Raw genomic sequence first — 17,179 nt, 5'->3', positions numbered from 1 at the left:
TGGTCCAGGTTTACAACAGGCCAGTGACTGGGCTGGGCCCAGCTGCCTGGCCCCCACCTTGTCTACACTTACCCACCCAGCAGGCAGCTCCCCCAGCCCCCGCCTCTCTCCTGTCCCGCTGTGCAGCTTTGCTGGGCTGCCAGCCTTGATGGATGGCCCTGCAGCTCAGCCTCCCTCCCTCTGCTCTCTGGATGCTGGGCCGTTAGCCTCTAATCACCAGCTCTGCCTGGTGGCCGCGGGAGCCATTCATCTCCCCCACACAGCCTCGGCCAGCACAGGTGGGCCTTGGGGAGAAAGGAGGATCAGCAGGTCTTTCCCCTCTGATAAGCTGAGGGTCCAGCTGCTGCCCCACGCCAGGGGCCCTGTCACCCTTCCTGGAGTGGCAGGAATCCCCCCTGGGCCACCCAAGGGCACCGGTGCATGTGCAGTTGTGCACACGTGCACTCACTCACTTGTGCACAGCACCACTCATAAAGGCTTTGGTGGGTGAATAGTGTGTCAGAGCTCTCCATGTGTGATCTCAGTCCTCCTGTTCCTTGGGTACTGTTGGTACCCACTGTACAGACATGGCAGCTGAGGCTCAGAGAGGTGAGCTCACGTATCCAGGAGATGAAAGAGCTGAGGTTTGAACCCAGATCAGTATGGCTCACATTGTGTGTCAGCAACTCCTGTTCCACCGACTCCTGTACGTGCATGGACACACAGGGCGTTGCATGTGTGCAGGTGCACTGCCCATCCACCTGGCCCTCAGGAGCTGCGGAGGGGTGAAGGGTCACTGCTCAGTGTCCCCAGGCTGCCCTCAGACTTGTATCCCTTGGGGGGCTGCATGGGGGAGGCAGCAGCCTCCAGACAGTGGGAGGGGAGGCTGGGAGGCAGATCGATCCTGCCTTCGGCACTGCCTTCCAGGAACTGGGGCCCTGGGGAGCGTGGCGCGGCTGGTCGATTTTCTGGGCTGCAGCCCAGGCCCAGTGCTTGGGGGTGTGTGGGGTGAGCTGGTGTGCAGCAGCCCAACTTCCCTGTCTCCCGGCTCTGCCCCAGCCTGCCTGCCTTCTCGCACCTACCAGCCCGGCACCTCCCACTGCTGCCCCACCACGGGCACTGCACATGCGGAGGATTGGACTCCTGGGTTGCTCCTCCTGCTCCTCCACCCAACCCCCACGGCAGATCTGGGGTGGGTGCCATAAGAGCCGCCCTGTGTGGATGGTGGGGGCTGGCAGGGAGGCCAGGAGCTGCTCCAGGGTGGGGTGGGGGCCGGCACGCAGCCCTCGGAGACCTCCACAGACACATTAATGGGATAATGAACGTAAAGTGCTTTGTGCCGCCAGGGGCATGCAGTAGGCGCTTAATTAGTCTTCGTCTTGCTCCTCCCATGGGAGTCTGGAGAGACCAATACTGGTGGGGTTGGACGGGGCACTTCTGAGAGCACGTAGGCTCCTGGAGCTGCTGGCGGGCATGCTGACATCGTCGGCAACCTCAGGGGCAGTTGGCACAGAGCAGGTGGGGAAGGAAGGAGGGAGGGAGAGGTGTAGCGTGGGGGCTTGGGTGGTGAGGGGGGGAGGGCAGCGCCTGATGGAGTCCATCCTGGCATGAGAAGAGGAGATGCCTGGAGGAGGGGTGGCTGGAGTGCGTCTTATGGAACCCCAATTTCTCCTCTATGAGGCCCCTGGCAGACCTGAGTGACCTCTATCCTGGCTGCCTCCACCCTGAGGGAGGAGCGTCTACCAGGCCCTCCAACTCAGGTTGGCCTCAAGGGAGCTGGGTTCAAGTCCTAGTTCAAGTGCATGCTGGCTGCTGGGGGTTTTCCCTTGGGTCCTCAGCTTTCAATTCAGAAATAGATTTTAGTGAGGATGAAATGAGATGATGCCAAGGGGAGCCTGCCTGGCCCAGTCACAACCTAGAGATAGACAGCCGTGGTCCAACTCGCACCCAAGCCACCTGCTTCAGCCCTGGGTCACCGGTGTCCTAACCCAAGGCCTGCTATGGAGGAAGGAGGTGCAGACCCCAGGTCAGGAGCAGCAGGGCAGTCCAGTCTCAGGCTGTGTCATCAAATTCCATCTGGGAAGGGAACCTCTGTGGGTGCCTCGGGTAGGGCGGGGTGGGGCGAGGCTCCTGCTGTTTCACATACTGTCTCATTGCTTGAACTTGGGTAAGACCTGTCCCCTGGGGGTAAGAGAGGCATGGGGCCTCTGATCTCCTCTCTCTGTCTCTTTTTTAAAGGTTTCTTTGAAAGTCAGAGTTATGGAGAGAAGAAGGAGAGAGAGAGAGAGAGAGGGAGGGTGGGAGAGAGAGAGAGAGAGAGAATGAGAATGAATCTACCACCTCCTGGTTCACTCCCCAAATGACCAAAATTCCCCAGGCTGGGCCAGGCTGAAGCCAGGAGCCAGGAGCTTCTTCCAGGTCTCTCACATGGGTGCAGGGGCCCAAGCACTTGGGCCAGCCTCTGCTGCTTTCCCAGGCCATAGCAGAGAGCTGGATGGGAAGTGGAGCAGCCACTGGGACCAGCGCCCATTTGGGATGCTGGCACTGCAGGTGGAGGCTTAGCCTACTGTGCACTGGCCCCTGACCACGAGTCTCTGAGGTCCAGTGCCTAGATGATTCTGGATTCCTGGGAGAGGCTGGGGTGGCTGTACAAGGCTGTCGATGCCCGTACTGTAATGGGCAAGCCAAGGATGGGGCAGGTCTGGGGCCAACTCAGGACTCTGCTGCCTTGTTGCCTTTGGTGTCGCCTTGCTGCCAGCTCGCTCCTCGCTGTCTGCTCCGTCTCTTGGTCCTCCACGCCCCGCCTGCCTCTCCGAGTTCTCTTTTATTACTGGCTCTGTACTGCCTCCCCGCTGCAGGCTTATCTCTTCCTGTCATGCGGCCATCCTTTTCTGTCATTCCCCTGCAGCTCTCCTCCACTCTCTGCCGCCCCCTCCTCCCGGGAGTCGGGAGTGGGTCTCTCCCTGCCACTTGTCTATGGTGTTTGCCCCTGGCTGGCTCTTGTCTGCTCTGCTTTCCTGCAAATCTCTCTCTCTCTCTCTCTCTCTCATGATGTTTCTGCCTCTCACTGTCTGGGCTCTCCTTTGTCTCTGCGAGTTTCTCTCTGCCCTCAGCTCTGACTCTTGTCTCTCGCGGTCTGCCTGGCCGTGACCTCTCCGTCACCTTCCCCCCTTGGCAAGCACAGCCCTCCAGCCTGCCCTCCCTCTCCCTTGCTGGCTGCCTCAGCGGAAGCCCCCGACAGCGCCCTCCGCCCTGCACCAGGCCTTGTTGCTAGGCCTTGGGCTGACAGCACCTGGCTTCCATAGCGACAGGTGCTTAGAAACGGAACACCACATCTCCCAGTCCCAAGACTAGGCCGTCTGCGATGGCGACAATGGGAGCCTTTGTCACCCAAGCGCCTTTCCGTCAGTCAGGAGGTGAGGCTGGGCTCTAGGCTACCTGGAGCTAGGGGAGGCAGGAGAGTGGGGGACCATGGTCCCTGTGTTTGGATTCTGGGAACCGCTGGGATGGGCCCCGTGGCTCTGGGGTGGCCCTGAATCCAAGGAGGAGGCCCCAGACTCTGCACCCTGGAGTCAGCCTGCTGCAGGAGGCTGAGCCTGGGAGATGCACAAGGTGGGATTCCAGTTGTTCTATCATTTCCAGCTGTGTGGCTTTAGCCAACTAGCTCAGGGCCTTGGGCCTCAGTTTCACCAGCTGCAAAATAGGGTTAATAATCTCATGAAGAGCTAAATGAAAGACTAGACCCGGCGGGCCTGGCACTTAGGAGGTGGTCCTGGGGGACGCGCCCGTCCGTTCCCCTGTAAGATTTCACTGGCAGAGGGGACAGGAGGGGAGGGGTCCTCAGGCATGGGAATGGCATCAGCAGAGGCCGGAGGTTGGACTGCACTGCACCTGTGTGGGGCCCTTGGGGGAGGCCGAGTGGCCTGGCTGATGGCCTTGTGAGGCAGGGCCTGGTCTCCTAGGAGGACGCTCTTGCCAGTACCAGGGATGAGCTTGGCCAGCTCTCCTCCAGCATTTAGGGCCCCCGGGCTGAGAAGCCACATTGGATGTCCCCTGCCCCCACCCTATCGTGGGCCTCAGCACATTGGCATCCACTGGGCATCTCCGCCTGTCGGGTGTGCCCCGAGGGACCACACGGCCACACAGCCCAAATCCTGGGCTCATGGAGCCAGGAAGCCCCACGCTATCCTGGAGCCCAGGGCGCCCCCCCCATCAGGCCTGCAGGCCACTGGGGGAGATGGACCAGGAAGAGGTGGCGTTGGGGACAGCGTGGGGGATAGCAGTCTCACGTGCCTTGGGCAGCCAGGAAAGGGCTCAATATCTTGATGCCCAAGCCACCAGCCCTGGTGGCGCTGGACACTCTGAGTCCTGCTGGGTAAGGACAGGGAGCAGTGTCCCAGCGGCCCCGGGAGCCTCTCTGGCTTGCTCCTCACAGCCCCGCAGCAGCTCAGGTCACAGGGTTGGAGAGGGCAGTTAGGCTGAGTCCCGCCCATGGCCCCTGCCCCGCCCCCCAGGGCTCCTCATTGCCCCCCTGACTCCACCTGGGAGGGTGTGTCCCAGTCCTCGGGCTCCCCCAACCTGTGTTCTCAGCCTACTGTGCTGCAGGTGCGGTGCAGTTCGGGAGCTTGGCTGGGGGTCTCCTCCTACCCCGGTCTGTTATTCACAGAGTGGGGGACAGAGTCCCAGCGTCCGGGGGCAGTTGGGTAATGCGCCCTGGGCTCCCGTGTTCTCAGGCCTCGGACCTCACAGTCCCAGAACTTAGGAGCCATGGCGCTTTTGGTGGGGCAATCTACTAGAAGCCGGTGCTTCTCAGAACCTTAAAGCCACAGCTGGGGGCCACCCTGTATGGCAGTTTCCCATTCGCATTGGGCTGTGGGCCTTCTGGCTTAGGTTTTCTTGCCTGGATATCCCAGAGGGGCTCAGCTCGGGCAGCCCTGGCGCGGGTGTTGGGGACCTGGCGTCGGTGACCGGTGGGGCCCAGGGCGAGAGTAGCCGGCAGAGGAAAGTGGGCAGCTTGTCCCGCTGCAGCTGGCCGGGCGGGGCGGGGCTGGGCCCTGAGCAGCACTCTAGGCCAGGACCAGCCTGCCCCATGGGTCCAGCCAGTGGTTTCAGAGGAAGCTCTCCACGTGGCACGCCGAGGGTGGAAGTCAGAGCTGCCCCCAGGCCCTACCTATCGAAGGGCAGGAGGTGGCAGTGTGGGCAGGGAGGGGGCTTTGTGTGGGCGGGGCAGGGGCATGGGGGTGAGAGATGGACTAGGACTCAGTGAGGGGTGGGGAGGGGGTTCAGTGTCTGCTGGACTTGGCAAGGAGGGGATAGTCCTGGGGGTGGGAGACCTGTGTGAGGGCTGGGGGCTCCTTGGACGTTCCTGCAGAGTTCTCTGGCCTGTCTTGGCATTGCCTGGGTTCTTGAGATGGTGGGGGTGGGGGGACCCTGGGACCTAGAAGCGGCCTGCCTGTCCCTGGGGGAGGCTGAGGGTCCAGAGCACTGTTTCCCCCGCCTCTGTGCGAAGCTGGAAAGATTTGCAGAGCGGCAGAGAAGGTTGGGGTCTACCTCTCCTTTGGTTCGGCTTCCTTCCTGGTTTCCATGGAAATGAGTGGCTCAGAGGTGGACAGCGTGTTGATGTGGGAGGAGTCAGTGTCTGGCTGAGCCACCCTAGACGGGAAAGAGTGGGCTGGGGAGGAAGTGAGCTCCCCATCCCTCGGAGCATGTAAGCAGGGGCTGGATGTCCAGAGAGACTGCAGCAAAGGGTTCAGAAGGAGGAGAGAAGGCAAAATCTGCAGGCCTCTGCCCTGGGGACCGTCCCTCTTCCAGGCACCCCTGAGCCTCTGAGGGGGTAACCAGGCCCTGGGCTGTGCCCTGGATCCCCTGCTCCTGCCATCTGTGCTGGACAGGGGCATGTGCAGCTGACTCCGATCCAGCCTCTGCCCCAAGGAGTCCAGTCTGATGGGGGAGGCACACAGGGAAACAAATATAGTCGGGTAGATCCTACACAAGGAAGTCCTTTGGAGTAATTCTTCTGGGTCAGGATGAATTGTTAGATGCTGGGGACACAGCAGTGAACAAAGCAGAGACGATCCTGTTCCCTGGGGCTGAGAGCATGGGGGTGGGGGGTGGAGGGAGTGCCTCTGGGGTGAGGAGCAGTGTTGGAGCGGGGTGGGGAGTATGGCCAGAAGGTAGAGAGGGGGCAGCTGGACTGGGCTTCGGAGCCTGGGAGGCCCGGCCCAGGGCTCCTCCCACTTCATCCTGTGGGCAGTAGGGAGCCCTGTGGGTGTGGGTGTGGGCGAGGCAGGGTCAGGCAAGGGTTTAGAGAAGACGACTCTGGCAGGTGTGGGCATGGACGAGAAGGTGCTGAAGTAGGTCCACTCACCTGCACCTCTGCGTGCAGGAGCAGTGAGATGGGTGCGTGTGCGTGCGCGTGCATGGGCGTGGGGCATACCTGTAGCCAGGCTATGATCCTGCATGTGGCTGTGTATGTAATCGTGTGGGCCTGGGGCAGACTTGTGCAGGGATCTCAGGGTCTGCGGCAAATAGGGAGCAGATACGGAGGCCCAGGCTTTGTCAAGGCTCGAGTGCCCTGGACCTCAGCTCCAGTGTAATCTGGCAGGTCCTGGGCTAGGATCTTTCCATCCCCTTCTTCCCGGGGCTGGCCATCCCCTGCCAGCCAGACGAATGTGGGTGGAGCAGCCTGTGGCTGGCCCAGCCCATCACCTGGGCCCTTCCTGATTCCTAGTGGCTGTAGGCCCTGCCCACCCAGAGCCAACGAGCACACTGTCCCCAGCACCTGCCTGCGGTCAGATCCTCTTTTTGTGAGAGCCACTGACATACCTGGAGCCGTAGCCCATGGACACACACGGAGATGGACAGTGGTAGCACCTCTGTCAGGTGAATTTGGGCACACAGGTTTATATACTCATGCACTACATATGCACATGCCTACATGTAAATGCACACACGTGCTGTACCCAGACACTTGTGCACACACAGTGGCACCCACATACTGACATGAGTGCATCCACGCTCTCTCACACACAATCTATGCACGCACACAAGTTCAGTTACAGCGTGAAGGTCTCCCATACCCTTACGAAGACACAATCCTACCCACCTGTGCCCACTCCCTGCCCCCTCCCTCTCCTGCCCTCCCATCCGGCCTGCTCACAGGCTGGGTGCAGAGCCTTCTGCGCATGCACACAGCTGCCGAGAGGGTGGCTCAGCCCTGCCCTGGGACACCCCTGTGCTCACTCTGGGCTGCAGTGTGGAGGGCAGAGTCCAGACACAGGCAGAATCCACAAGACGGCAGCGTCCTCTCTGTGGATCGTCTGCGAATTGTCCCATGGTAGAGCCCCTAGGATGGTGGGGCACCTCCTAATCGTGGGCCCCACCCCAGGTCATGGAGAGATCAGGGCACCCACACTCTTCCCCAAGGAGTCTCCCACACTGGGCTCTGGTCTTTACTCATGAGCTTTGGGCCTGGTGAATGGCAGGTGAGCTGCCTTCTGCTCAGCCAGGGCTGCTTGGATCTTGCCTGAGCCCGCAGAGAGCCAGGCCAGCTTCCCCGCTGCTGAGAAGTCTGGGGTCGGAGAGATCACCCAGGGAGGGTGGCTCGGGTTTGAACCTGGGCTTCCAAGGCTCTGGTACAGTCAGCAGGCAGGCCTCTGGAAGCAGGCAGGACGTGTGGATTGGAGCAGATCTGGGGGGTCTCTTGAGCCCCTGCTAGAACCCAGCCTGGGAGATGGTGAGAGGGAAACCACCTGTGTGCTTCCCCACAACTCCCTGAGCTGGTCCGGGGTGCCCGGTGGGCACTGGGCAGGGCTCCCTGAGCCAATGCTGGGCATTGTGAGGAAGGAGGATCCGGGGGGGCGGGGGGCAGCCACCTCTCCTTGGATGGCAGTTTTCTTGCTGTATCTTGAGAGAGCTGATGCCTTTGACTTCTTTATGCTCAAGACCAGGCCTGGAGTTAAGTTCCCAGGGCGTATTTGCAACGTGAGTGGAGGAACACTGCGCTGAAAGGCAGCTCGTCTGTGGAAGGGCATTCAGAGGCTGAGCCAGGGCGAGGAGGTGAAGGGGAGCTCGAGGCTCTGGGCGCAGCGGACACTCAGGCTGGCTGATGGCAGGGAGGTGGGAGGAGGAGGACCCAGTCACTGGAGGAGGAGCCTTGCGCTCCAGGGTGCTTAGAGGCTGGGAGCTCCCTGAGCGGCTGTGAACAAGGCCTGGGCTGCTGGGGGTGAATCTGCCCTAGGCGCCTGGCTCACCCAGTACCTGCTCCTCCTTAGTGACAAGAGCACTGGAGTTGGAGTCCGAAGGCCTGAGCCCACTGGCCAGCTGGGTATTCCCGGGCAAGCGTCTGCACCTCTCTGAGCCTTATCTGCCTGTCTTGTAACGTGGGGCTACAGCCGCGCCTCCGGAGGCCACTGGCCTGTCCGGGCTGTCATTATCATCACGAACAAGATAAGACCGGTTCCTGGACAGGACCCGAGGGCAAGCAGGCCCAGAATTCCAACCGACAGGCTTGGCTGAGTCACCTTTTCCCAAAATACCCGGGCTGGGGCAGCCAGGCCACTAGGCACAGGCCAAGTGGGTCCCAAGATGGGCAGGCAGAGGAGGTGGCTGCAGGGGCTGGCGTGGGCATTCCTGAGCTGCAGCTCCACGCACAGCTTGGGCCGGGCTTCCTGCTCTCAGACATGAGACCAGGGTTCACGGACTGAGCCGGGAGGCCTCTCGGGCCCTGCCTTACCGGGGACGGAGGAGGGCCAGGGAAACCCAGCGTCCTTCCTTCCTTCACCAGAGAGGCAGGGCAGGACTGGAGGCACAGATTGGAGGCAGACGGCCTGGCTGGAGTCTTGGTGCCTCAGTTTTCCTTATTTGTGAAATGGGGCTGACAGGAGACCCTAACTACAATCCTTGTGGAGAAGACGAGGTGTGAGGCACGGGGTGCTGCTTGTGCTGTGAGAAGGGCCCCCAGCCCCAGCTGCATACACTCAGCTCTTGGGCGCCAGCTCCAACCCTCACCTGCGTGGGACCGAGCTCTTGGAATCCAGGGTTCTGAGACCCAGCAGCAAGGTAGAGCCACGGGAACATTTGGGACCATTTGAGATGGAGGCTGGGGCATCAGGAGTTTTAAATGCTTCCAGGTGGTTCTCACGCAAGCCAGCTCCAGGGTCACAGTGGGAGGAGGAGTTAGAGCGAGGGTGGGGCCGGTGCCCCCACTGGGAGAGGTCATTGCCTCCTGGGCTCCACAGGGAGGAACTATCTAGTAGGGTGACGGTTCACAGAAGGGGACATTGAGGCAGAGAGGTTCATGGGCCCGGCCAGAACCTTGCAGTGGGTCTGTGCCAGAGGCAGCACTCAAACCCTCTGCAGAATGCTTGAATCTGGAGGACAGACACGGAGTGAGTCTCCACAGGTGGGGACAGAGAGCAGGCCCCCGGGAGCCCAGCCACTGAGCCGCAGGGGCAGAGACTCAAGCGAGGGCTGGGAAGTAGCTCCTTGGGAGGTGAGTGCCATCCGGAGGCCCGGGGTCGGGGGGGGGAGGGGGCATGGTTGGCAGATGGGCCAGGCCAGGGGGTGGCCTCTGGGATGGACCCCCCCACAAGAACCGGTAGCCTGGCATGAAGCTGTGACAGACACTGCCGGGGACTGAGCCTGTGACTCATGCTTAGGATTTTCCGAGTGCTTTGGACATCAGGCACGGCGCTCAGACTTGGTTCTCACCATAGCCCTTACGTGGGCCATCTACTCCCACGGAGGAGCAAACCAAGGTCTCAGGAGGAGAGAGGTCCCGTGTGGGGCCCGAGCCTTTACACCTCAGGCCACGCGGTGTTTTCCGTAGCTAATGTAGCACCCCCACTCTCACCAGTCCCCGGGCCTCCAGGTGTGACTCCCAGGAAAGACCCAGAAAGGGCTGAGAGGACTAAGGCAGAAGCCCAGGAAGGCCTCCTGGAGGAGGAACAGGCTGAAAGGGGGACTTTGGGGGCGCGGTGACCTGGACAACGGCCTGGATCTGAGTGTAGCAAAGAACCAGAGTTAAGGACTGATGGGGAGCAGGGAGGGCAGAGCCCACAAGGCGGGGCTAAGCAGCAAGGGTGTGGCATGTCAGGCTGTGTTGGTGGCAGGGAGGCCCAGAAGGCATTTGGGCCAGGGAGGAGAATGCCTGGAGAAGAAAGGTGGGGGAATCCTGGTGTGGAAGGCCACCTCCTGCGCTGTGGGGACGAGCGGGACTCTGCCGAGCCTGTATGCCAGGTGCCTGGACTGTGTCCATGACTGGGCGCAGTGACTCAACCTGGAGGAAATCGCTCCCCAGGGGGAAAGGGCTCAGATGAATCACCCAGTCGACTGGGGGGCTGGGGGCGCATTGACTCATCCTCCGAGAATTGGGGATGGGGACAGGGGGTGCGCAGTGTAGCAAGAAGGATTCTGGTCAGACCACAGCGAGGGAGGCCCGGCGCTGGGGGAGCTTGGTTTCCTGTAGTCCCAGGAGGGAGATGGGAACTCTGAGGCTGGGGAGAGGGGATGAGACCAAGGTCAGGCCTTAGTAGCTGTCACAGCCCCAGCGAGACCCAGGCGCACCTTCGTGCCAGCCGCTCACAGGTCAAGGGGAGGCCAGAAAAGCCAGGCTGGCTCTGGCAGGGAGTGACCCACCTCACCCCGAGGCCCGGCTGCCCGCGATCGCAGCCGGGCTGCGCCGCCGCGATTGGACAGCAGGGGGCGCAGGAGCGTCACGGCTGCCGCAGGCGCTTGAGCGCAGAGGCCGCTCTGCGGACAAATGCGCTCTCAGCGCGCGGGTCCCACAGCGGAGCTGCGGGCCGCGTGGACCTGGGGCTTGCCGCTCTCCGGCCTCTAGGGACGCCGACACAGATCTGCCTGCCCGGTGCCCGGAGCCCAGCACTCCCCAGCCCCACTCCGGAGCGGCGCGCCCGTCCGTGTGCGCTCGTGTGTCGGTGCGCACGTGTCTCCCTTGCAGATTTGCTGGTGCTCAAGGCCTGTCCGTCTCCAAGTGACCTCTAAAATTCTCCCTGCCTTCCCTTACCCCTTGCGGTGAGGAAACGGAGCAAGCCCAGGGCTCCCATACAGGGTCCGCGCCCGTGCCCCATTCCCCCTTTCCCCTTCCCCTCCTCCGCCCCCGCGCCCTGTCCCCCGCCCCTCCCTGGCGCTGGTCTCGACCCCAGGCCCCCGGGGACTTCGAGTGGCGGTGTGGGACCGGATGTGATCAGACAGGTGGGGGGCTCTTAGAGGAGACCCCTGGAGACCAGATGGGCAACGCAGGGAGCGAAGGCTGAGAGCAGCTCCCGGGCCGGGGGTCCCCGGTCGCAAATGAATGGGAAGAAGCTGGGGAGAGCGGAGCTGAGGGAGGTGAGAGCTGGTGGGGGCCGGTGGGGTCCCACGATCGCACTGGCCGAAAGGGTGCTGTCCACGGTTGCAGGAGGTAGGCGGGGCCGGGGCGGGCCAGGGGCGGGCCGGGGCGGGGCTGGGGCGGACCCTCGAGCGGACCCAGCGAGGCTGTCGCGCGGACGAGCTGACCGAGCGAGCGCAGCGGCCGGGCCGGCGGGCGGGCGGGCGGCGGCGAGCATGGTCCTGGTGCTGCACCACATCCTCATCGCTGTTGTCCAATTCCTCAGGCGGGGCCAGCAGGTCTTCCTCAAGCCGGACGAGCCGCCGCCGCCGCCTCCGCAGCCATGCGCCGACAGCCTGCAGGTAGGGGGGCCCCCCCGCACTGGGCGCGAGGAGAACGGGGTGTCCTGCGAGCCAGGGCCAGTCCGCGGAGCGTGTGGCTACTGGCCGCTCGGTCCACCTGCCCCTGCTCCCTCCTCTGTTCCTAACCCAACTCCTGGGCCGGGACTGCAGTCCCTATCCAGAGCCCTTGGCCCTCCAGCCCGCAGTCCGATTCCAAAGCAGACTCTGAAGCCCTTCTGTCCGGGACTCCACCCCCAGCCCTGAGCTCCCAGTCCACTGGGACACCCCAGCCTGGAGCACCCTGCCCCCAGATGAGTGGGAGACCCCTAACCAAGCCTCTGAGCTCCACTGTGCGTTTGGGACCCGGGGAGCACCCAGACCACCTGAATCCCCAGCTCCCAGCCTGGAAGCACCTTGGAGCTGGGGCCTCACCCCAGTCTCCCCTGCTCTCCCACCCCAACTCCCACTCAAGCCTCTGGACTTCAGCGAGCGTGGAGCCTACCCCGGCTCCCTAACCCTTCCTGCTCCTCAGGGCTTCTGCCTGCTCTGCAGAACCCAGCTCTCTGCCTCCCTCCCACAGAGGAGACCCCACCACAGAAGAGACCCCCTAGTCCTCTCCTGGGGCCCCCAGCTGCTCCCTGGGAGTTGGGGGTCCCGCATCATTCTCTGCGTGCCTTCTCTGTTTCTCTCCAAGTCTTGAGCTCACTCGCTGCCTCCCTCTGATTTGCTCTCGCTTGCTCTTCCCTGTACCCAACCCTCTCCAGCCCATCTGTTTCCCTCCCTGGTTTCTCCAGGTCCCCCCCCCCCCCCCGCCCAGGGGTCTCCCTCTGTGTCGCCCCTTCCCCTTGTATCTGCCTCAGCCTTGAGGTGAGGAGAGGCAGCTCAGAGCAGACGAGAGCCCCAGGACTGCTGCCTCTCCTCGTTTTCAGGCTTGGTGCTGTGGGCTCCGGGGGAGGGGGTGTCTAAGCATGTGCTGTGCTGCCCTCGGGTGGCGCCCAGGGATCTCACAGAGGGGCACGGGCCTTGGGAACTGATAGCCCACCACCTCCCCACTGTCTTGGTCCTGGCTCGGGCAGCTGGGGACTCAGGATGGGGGAGAGGAAGAGAGGCAGCCTGGGGTCCGGCACCTGTTGGGGGAGGGAAAGTCCTGCCTCTGAGTGCCCCTGCATGTGTGCAGCAGAGCTGGACTGTGCATGTGGCCCCGTGTGGTGGCGTGCTGTGGGGACTGTGGGGCGAGTGTGGGGATGCGGAGTCTGTGGCATTGCGTGCTGAGTGGCTAGCCAGGCAGTGTTGTGGGTGTGCAGTGGTACTGGATGTGTGACGACTGTGTGTGTGTGGTTGGATGGCAGCTTGCATGAGGGCTGTGTGTGCCCTGTGGCTGTTGCTGAGCGCTGTGTGTAGTCAGGAAGGGCCCCCGTGCGGTCAGGGCAGAGGAGTGCGGGGGTCTCGCTGGCTGTCTTGTCAGGAGGAGTTGGGGGCCTGAGTGAGTTTGCAGGCTGAGTACCTGGCTTGGAGTCACTGTGACGCCTCCTGGGTTCACATGGGGAGTAGATTAGGGGTGTGTGTGGGTGTTTGAGTGCCACGTATCTGTAGGGGGTGTCTGTGTGACTCTGGACAGGAAAGGGTGCAGCCAGAGATGAGGGTGCAAGGCAAAGGACCTGTGGACCAAGTAGTGGCGGAGGAGGGTGTGGAGGCAGGGCTCAGGCGGGCTTGACTGTGCTAGGGTCTCTGTTCCCACAGCCCTGTGACATCCTGCTGTGATATTAGGTGTGCACATTATCCATGCAGGGTGTGTCTGCATGTGTCGCCATGTCTGGGTGGCGGTGTGTGTTGAATTTAATTGGATGCATGCGTCCGGGGCTGGGGAGGCGAGTGCGAGGGGTGTGAGGTGCGTGGTGGGAGCCTGAGTGTGAGTACAGTGTGAAGTGTGGGTGTGTGATCTTTTCTCCCTGTGAGCCGTGTGTGTGTGCGCGCGCGAGGGGTGTACACGGAGTGAGGGCCGTGTGGGCTTGGGGCCGTGGTGTTGTGGGCGCTATGGAGCATGCTTCTGGGGGCTGGGAGTGTGTGCCTAAGGTGTGAGGCTGGAAGAGCGAGATCTGTGATGCTTGGCAGGTGAGAGTGCAGCAGGTGCCCGTCGGTGTCTGTGGAGCGACGTGAATGCGTGGGAGGGAGGCCCTGCCATGCCTGCTTCCCTCCCCGTGAGGTCCCTAGAGATGCCCCCCAACCCAGACTGCTCCTACCCTTTGCCCTTCATCCTGCTTGTCTTGACCAAAGCCTTTGTGTTGGGTTTCCTGCTGAGCAGGCGCTGGGCAGGCGGCGGGCGGGCGATGGCGCTGGCCGGGAACCTTTGTTCTTTTCCTCCTGCCTGTCTCGTGTTTGGGGCTGGGTTTGGAGGGACGGCAGAGGATGTGTGCGTCAGCAAGGTCACTGCGCTTACTACCCCTCACCCCACCCCCCCTCCCCGTCATGGCACTCTACAGAGGGCAGGGTCCTGGTGCACAGGAGGCCTGGGGCTGTCTCTGGTGCTGCCTCCTGGTGCTGGAGCAGCTTGGGCTGAGCTTGGAGTTGGGCAAGTTTGCTGGTCACGCAACCTCAGTCCTGTGGTGGCCCAGGGCCCTTCCTGGCTCCTGTCGTTGTCAGGGGTGCTGAGCTGCCAGCCACCACTTCTGTGCGCTCACCTGGGCAGCGAGTCCTCAGTCTCTCTCTGCTGATCTTGACGCTGCACCTGATGAGAGTTCATACGGACAGCCCTGTCTGCTAGGGGAGACCTGGGCACACCGCTCGGCACCTCCTGGTCTGATGGGGGTGATTCCAGTCTGGGGGGGCAGTGCTCCAGGCATGTCCTCCTGAGAAGGCAACAGGACAGAGTCATCCTCCTCGTCATCATCACCATCACTATCACCATCATTTTGGGGCTGTTCTTTCCACATTCCAAGGTGCTTTCACAAATGTCTCATTCAACAGATGAACTCGTTCAGCTGTCTAAAAGCGTTCATTGAGCACCTGCTGTATACCAGGCAGGCAGAGTTTGAAGTGCTGGGGTCAGAGTGGTGACCGAATCAGTCTGAGGGAGCCCCCTTCTGTGTCAGCCCCCAGCGTGGCCCCTCCGTTCTGTGCACCTGGTTCTAAGGGGCTGGGTGTGTACATCCGCTGGTGCTGGGGTTTGGCTCCTGTGAGAGTGCGGGCCTGGGTGTCCCCTCTGCTCGCCCCTTGTGTTCCGACTTGGGCTGCGTCAATCTGCAGAGGCCCTAGCTGGTCTCTAGGGAAACTGAGGCCCAGAGCAAGGAGAGGATTTTAGGCCACATCTTCGTCAGCTTCCTTTCACCAGAGTTCCCAGAGGCCGAGAGAGGGCGGGTGACTGGGCCCAGGTCTTGCAGCAAGTTGCCAGAGCCCGTACTAAGATCCAGCTTTCTTGGCCGTGAGGCTGGGCTCTGGCCCCAGCACCATGCTGGTCCCTGGCTGGCCTCCGTGCTGCCTGCTGCGGGTAAATGATTATTAATGACCCCCTTGGCAAAGAGACAGGAAACGCTTCCCAGCCACAGCTGGGGGCCTGCTCCCTTGCAGCCCCAGCCCTCCCTGCCTGCCCTGGCCCTGGGGTCCCGCCGGTGTTGTCTGCTACCCTGCCCTCCCCGCCTTCTCGCTCCTCCTGTCTGTCCACCACCCTGAGCTTGACCTTCCAGGGGCAAAGCACAAGAGAACGGAGCTTTCTCGCCCACGTCCCTGTCCCTCAGCTCCAACAGACTCCAACCTGACTCACCTCTTTCCACTTCCTGGTTCCAGATCAGCCAGAAGTAGCCCCTTCTCCAGGAAGCCTTCCCTGAATGCACGGCCAGTCCCTCCACTGCCACTGCCCTGGGTCTGGTGGGTGCTGGGTCTCCCTCATGGCAGGCTCAGTCCCACTCATGATTTGCTCTTGTGGCCCGAGGGCTGGCCTGTTCCCAATTGCCACCCAGGGATCGACATGGGAGGAGGCACCCAGACACCTCCTCCAGGAAGCCCCCAGCCCACCCTGGAGACTCTCACTTCCTCTGAGCACCCTGCTTTGCCTGTCTAAGCTGCATACTGCGTGGGGCCAGTGGACATCAGAGAGCACCCACTGTGTGCCCAGCAGGAAAGGAGGGGGGAGAGGAGCAAGGCCTGGGCCTCGAGGTTCCCCACTAGGTCTCCTGCAGCTGTGCCACCTGCGGCAGGGAGCACAGGCCCCTGTGCAGGGCTGGGGCCGGGAGGGGCACAGGCAGAGTGTGTGGTGAGGGCAGTGATAAATTCGGGGCTTTGCTGGGACCCCCTCATTCAGGGGCAAGTGGGGCAGCTTCCAGGAGGAAACAAGTCTAAGCTGAGAGCTCCAGGATGAGCCAGGAGAAAGTTCTGGATGGAGAGAGGGAAGCCTGCGGTCCCCGAATCCCGACTGTGGGGCCCCGGCAGCAGGGGTGGGAGGGGGCAAGCGTCCGTCTGGAGGCGGGACTTCTGCAGGGGGAAGGGGCGCTGGGGGAGGAGTGTTGCAAGGAGCTCCCTGGGCCACGTGGTGGGGGCCGCAGGGGAGGCTGGACAGGGACATGGCTGAAGGCTGGCGGCGATGGTGGAGAATGGAGCTGGAGGAGGCCGTGGCTGCCCAGGCTGTGTGGTGGGCGTTGCGCAGTCCGAGGCGCCACAGGGCTGAGCCCTGGTTCTGTCCCTCCCAGGACTAAGGGTCCCGGGACGTCTTCCCTTGAGGGCATGAGCTCTGAGGCTGCACCCGGAGCAGGGGAGCAGGACGTGGCTCAGGGCTGCTGCACACTCACCTGTAGCTAGGGGAAGTGGAGATCTGCCCTGGACACGCGGCGTTCAGACTCCAAAAATCTCTCACGACCCGTGAATAAAGCTCAGATCCCAAAATGGCTGAGTGCTTTGCAAAACGAGTCGAAATGGAAGTTTATGAAAATGCGAAACATACGTGATCCTCCGGATGTAAATCGTAGCCTCAGCTGTTCCCTGAGCTATGGATCTGGCTCCCTTGGAACTGCTGCCTCCCATGTGGCTGCCCCCTGGGGCTCCAGGCCCTCCCTGCCAGGGCCCCTCCTCTGGGAAGCCTGCCCTCTGGCTGGTGGCTTCAGGAGACAGGCATTTTGTACCCCCCCCCCCGCCGAGGGAGCCAGCCAGCCTGTGCACCCCCAATTCATGGGTGCCCCTGTCTGAGGGTACAGGAGGTGGCAGGCAGGCAGGAAATGGGGCAGAGGGCCAGCAGCCAGAGCAAGGCGAAGCCAGGGCCACGGGTACCAAACCCCTGCATTTCAGAAGCTGGAGGCTGCGCGGTGCGCGGCACCCTGTGCTAGGTCGGGCCTGTGATCCCAGGGCGGGGCGCTGCTTCACTCCCACCTCTTGCCCAAGACCAGTTTCCCAGCTGCTCTCTCTCTATCGAGGCAAAGGAGGAAGCTGAGGGTCAGCGTCGCCCAGGGTCGCGTGAGCTCCCGCTTGAGAGTCTGGGCTGGCACTGGGGCGGCTCGGGCCTCCACGCCTCTCAGCCCCCCGCCAGGCTGTGTGGGGGTGTGCTTGT

The 17,179-nt window shown here is 62.5% G+C and overlaps 1 protein-coding gene across 4 annotated transcripts in view; it reads left to right on the top strand.

Moving 5' to 3' along the window:
• PDE2A (phosphodiesterase 2A) overlaps nt 1-17,179 on the top strand; it is an 83,108-nt gene that overhangs the window by 16,272 nt on the left and 49,657 nt on the right. For 3 of the 4 annotated variants that reach the window (XM_051851208.3, XM_051851204.3, XM_051851218.3), the window contains exon 2: nt 11,595-11,670. In XM_051851208.3, the coding sequence (XP_051707168.3) occupies nt 11,595-11,670 (76 nt within the window). Of the gene's footprint in view, nt 1-11,482; nt 11,671-17,179 lie in introns of those variants that run through there. The other variant, XM_051851224.3, reaches the window with a different exon arrangement.

This window comes from Oryctolagus cuniculus, chromosome 1 (assembly GCF_051225735.1).
Source record: "Oryctolagus cuniculus isolate XC-2025 breed Fujian yellow rabbit chromosome 1, ASM5122573v1, whole genome shotgun sequence".
In the NCBI taxonomy this organism is placed as follows: Eukaryota; Metazoa; Chordata; class Mammalia; order Lagomorpha; family Leporidae; genus Oryctolagus; species Oryctolagus cuniculus.
Note: the sequence above shows the minus strand (reverse complement) of the source record. Positions and strands in the feature narration are given on the sequence as shown.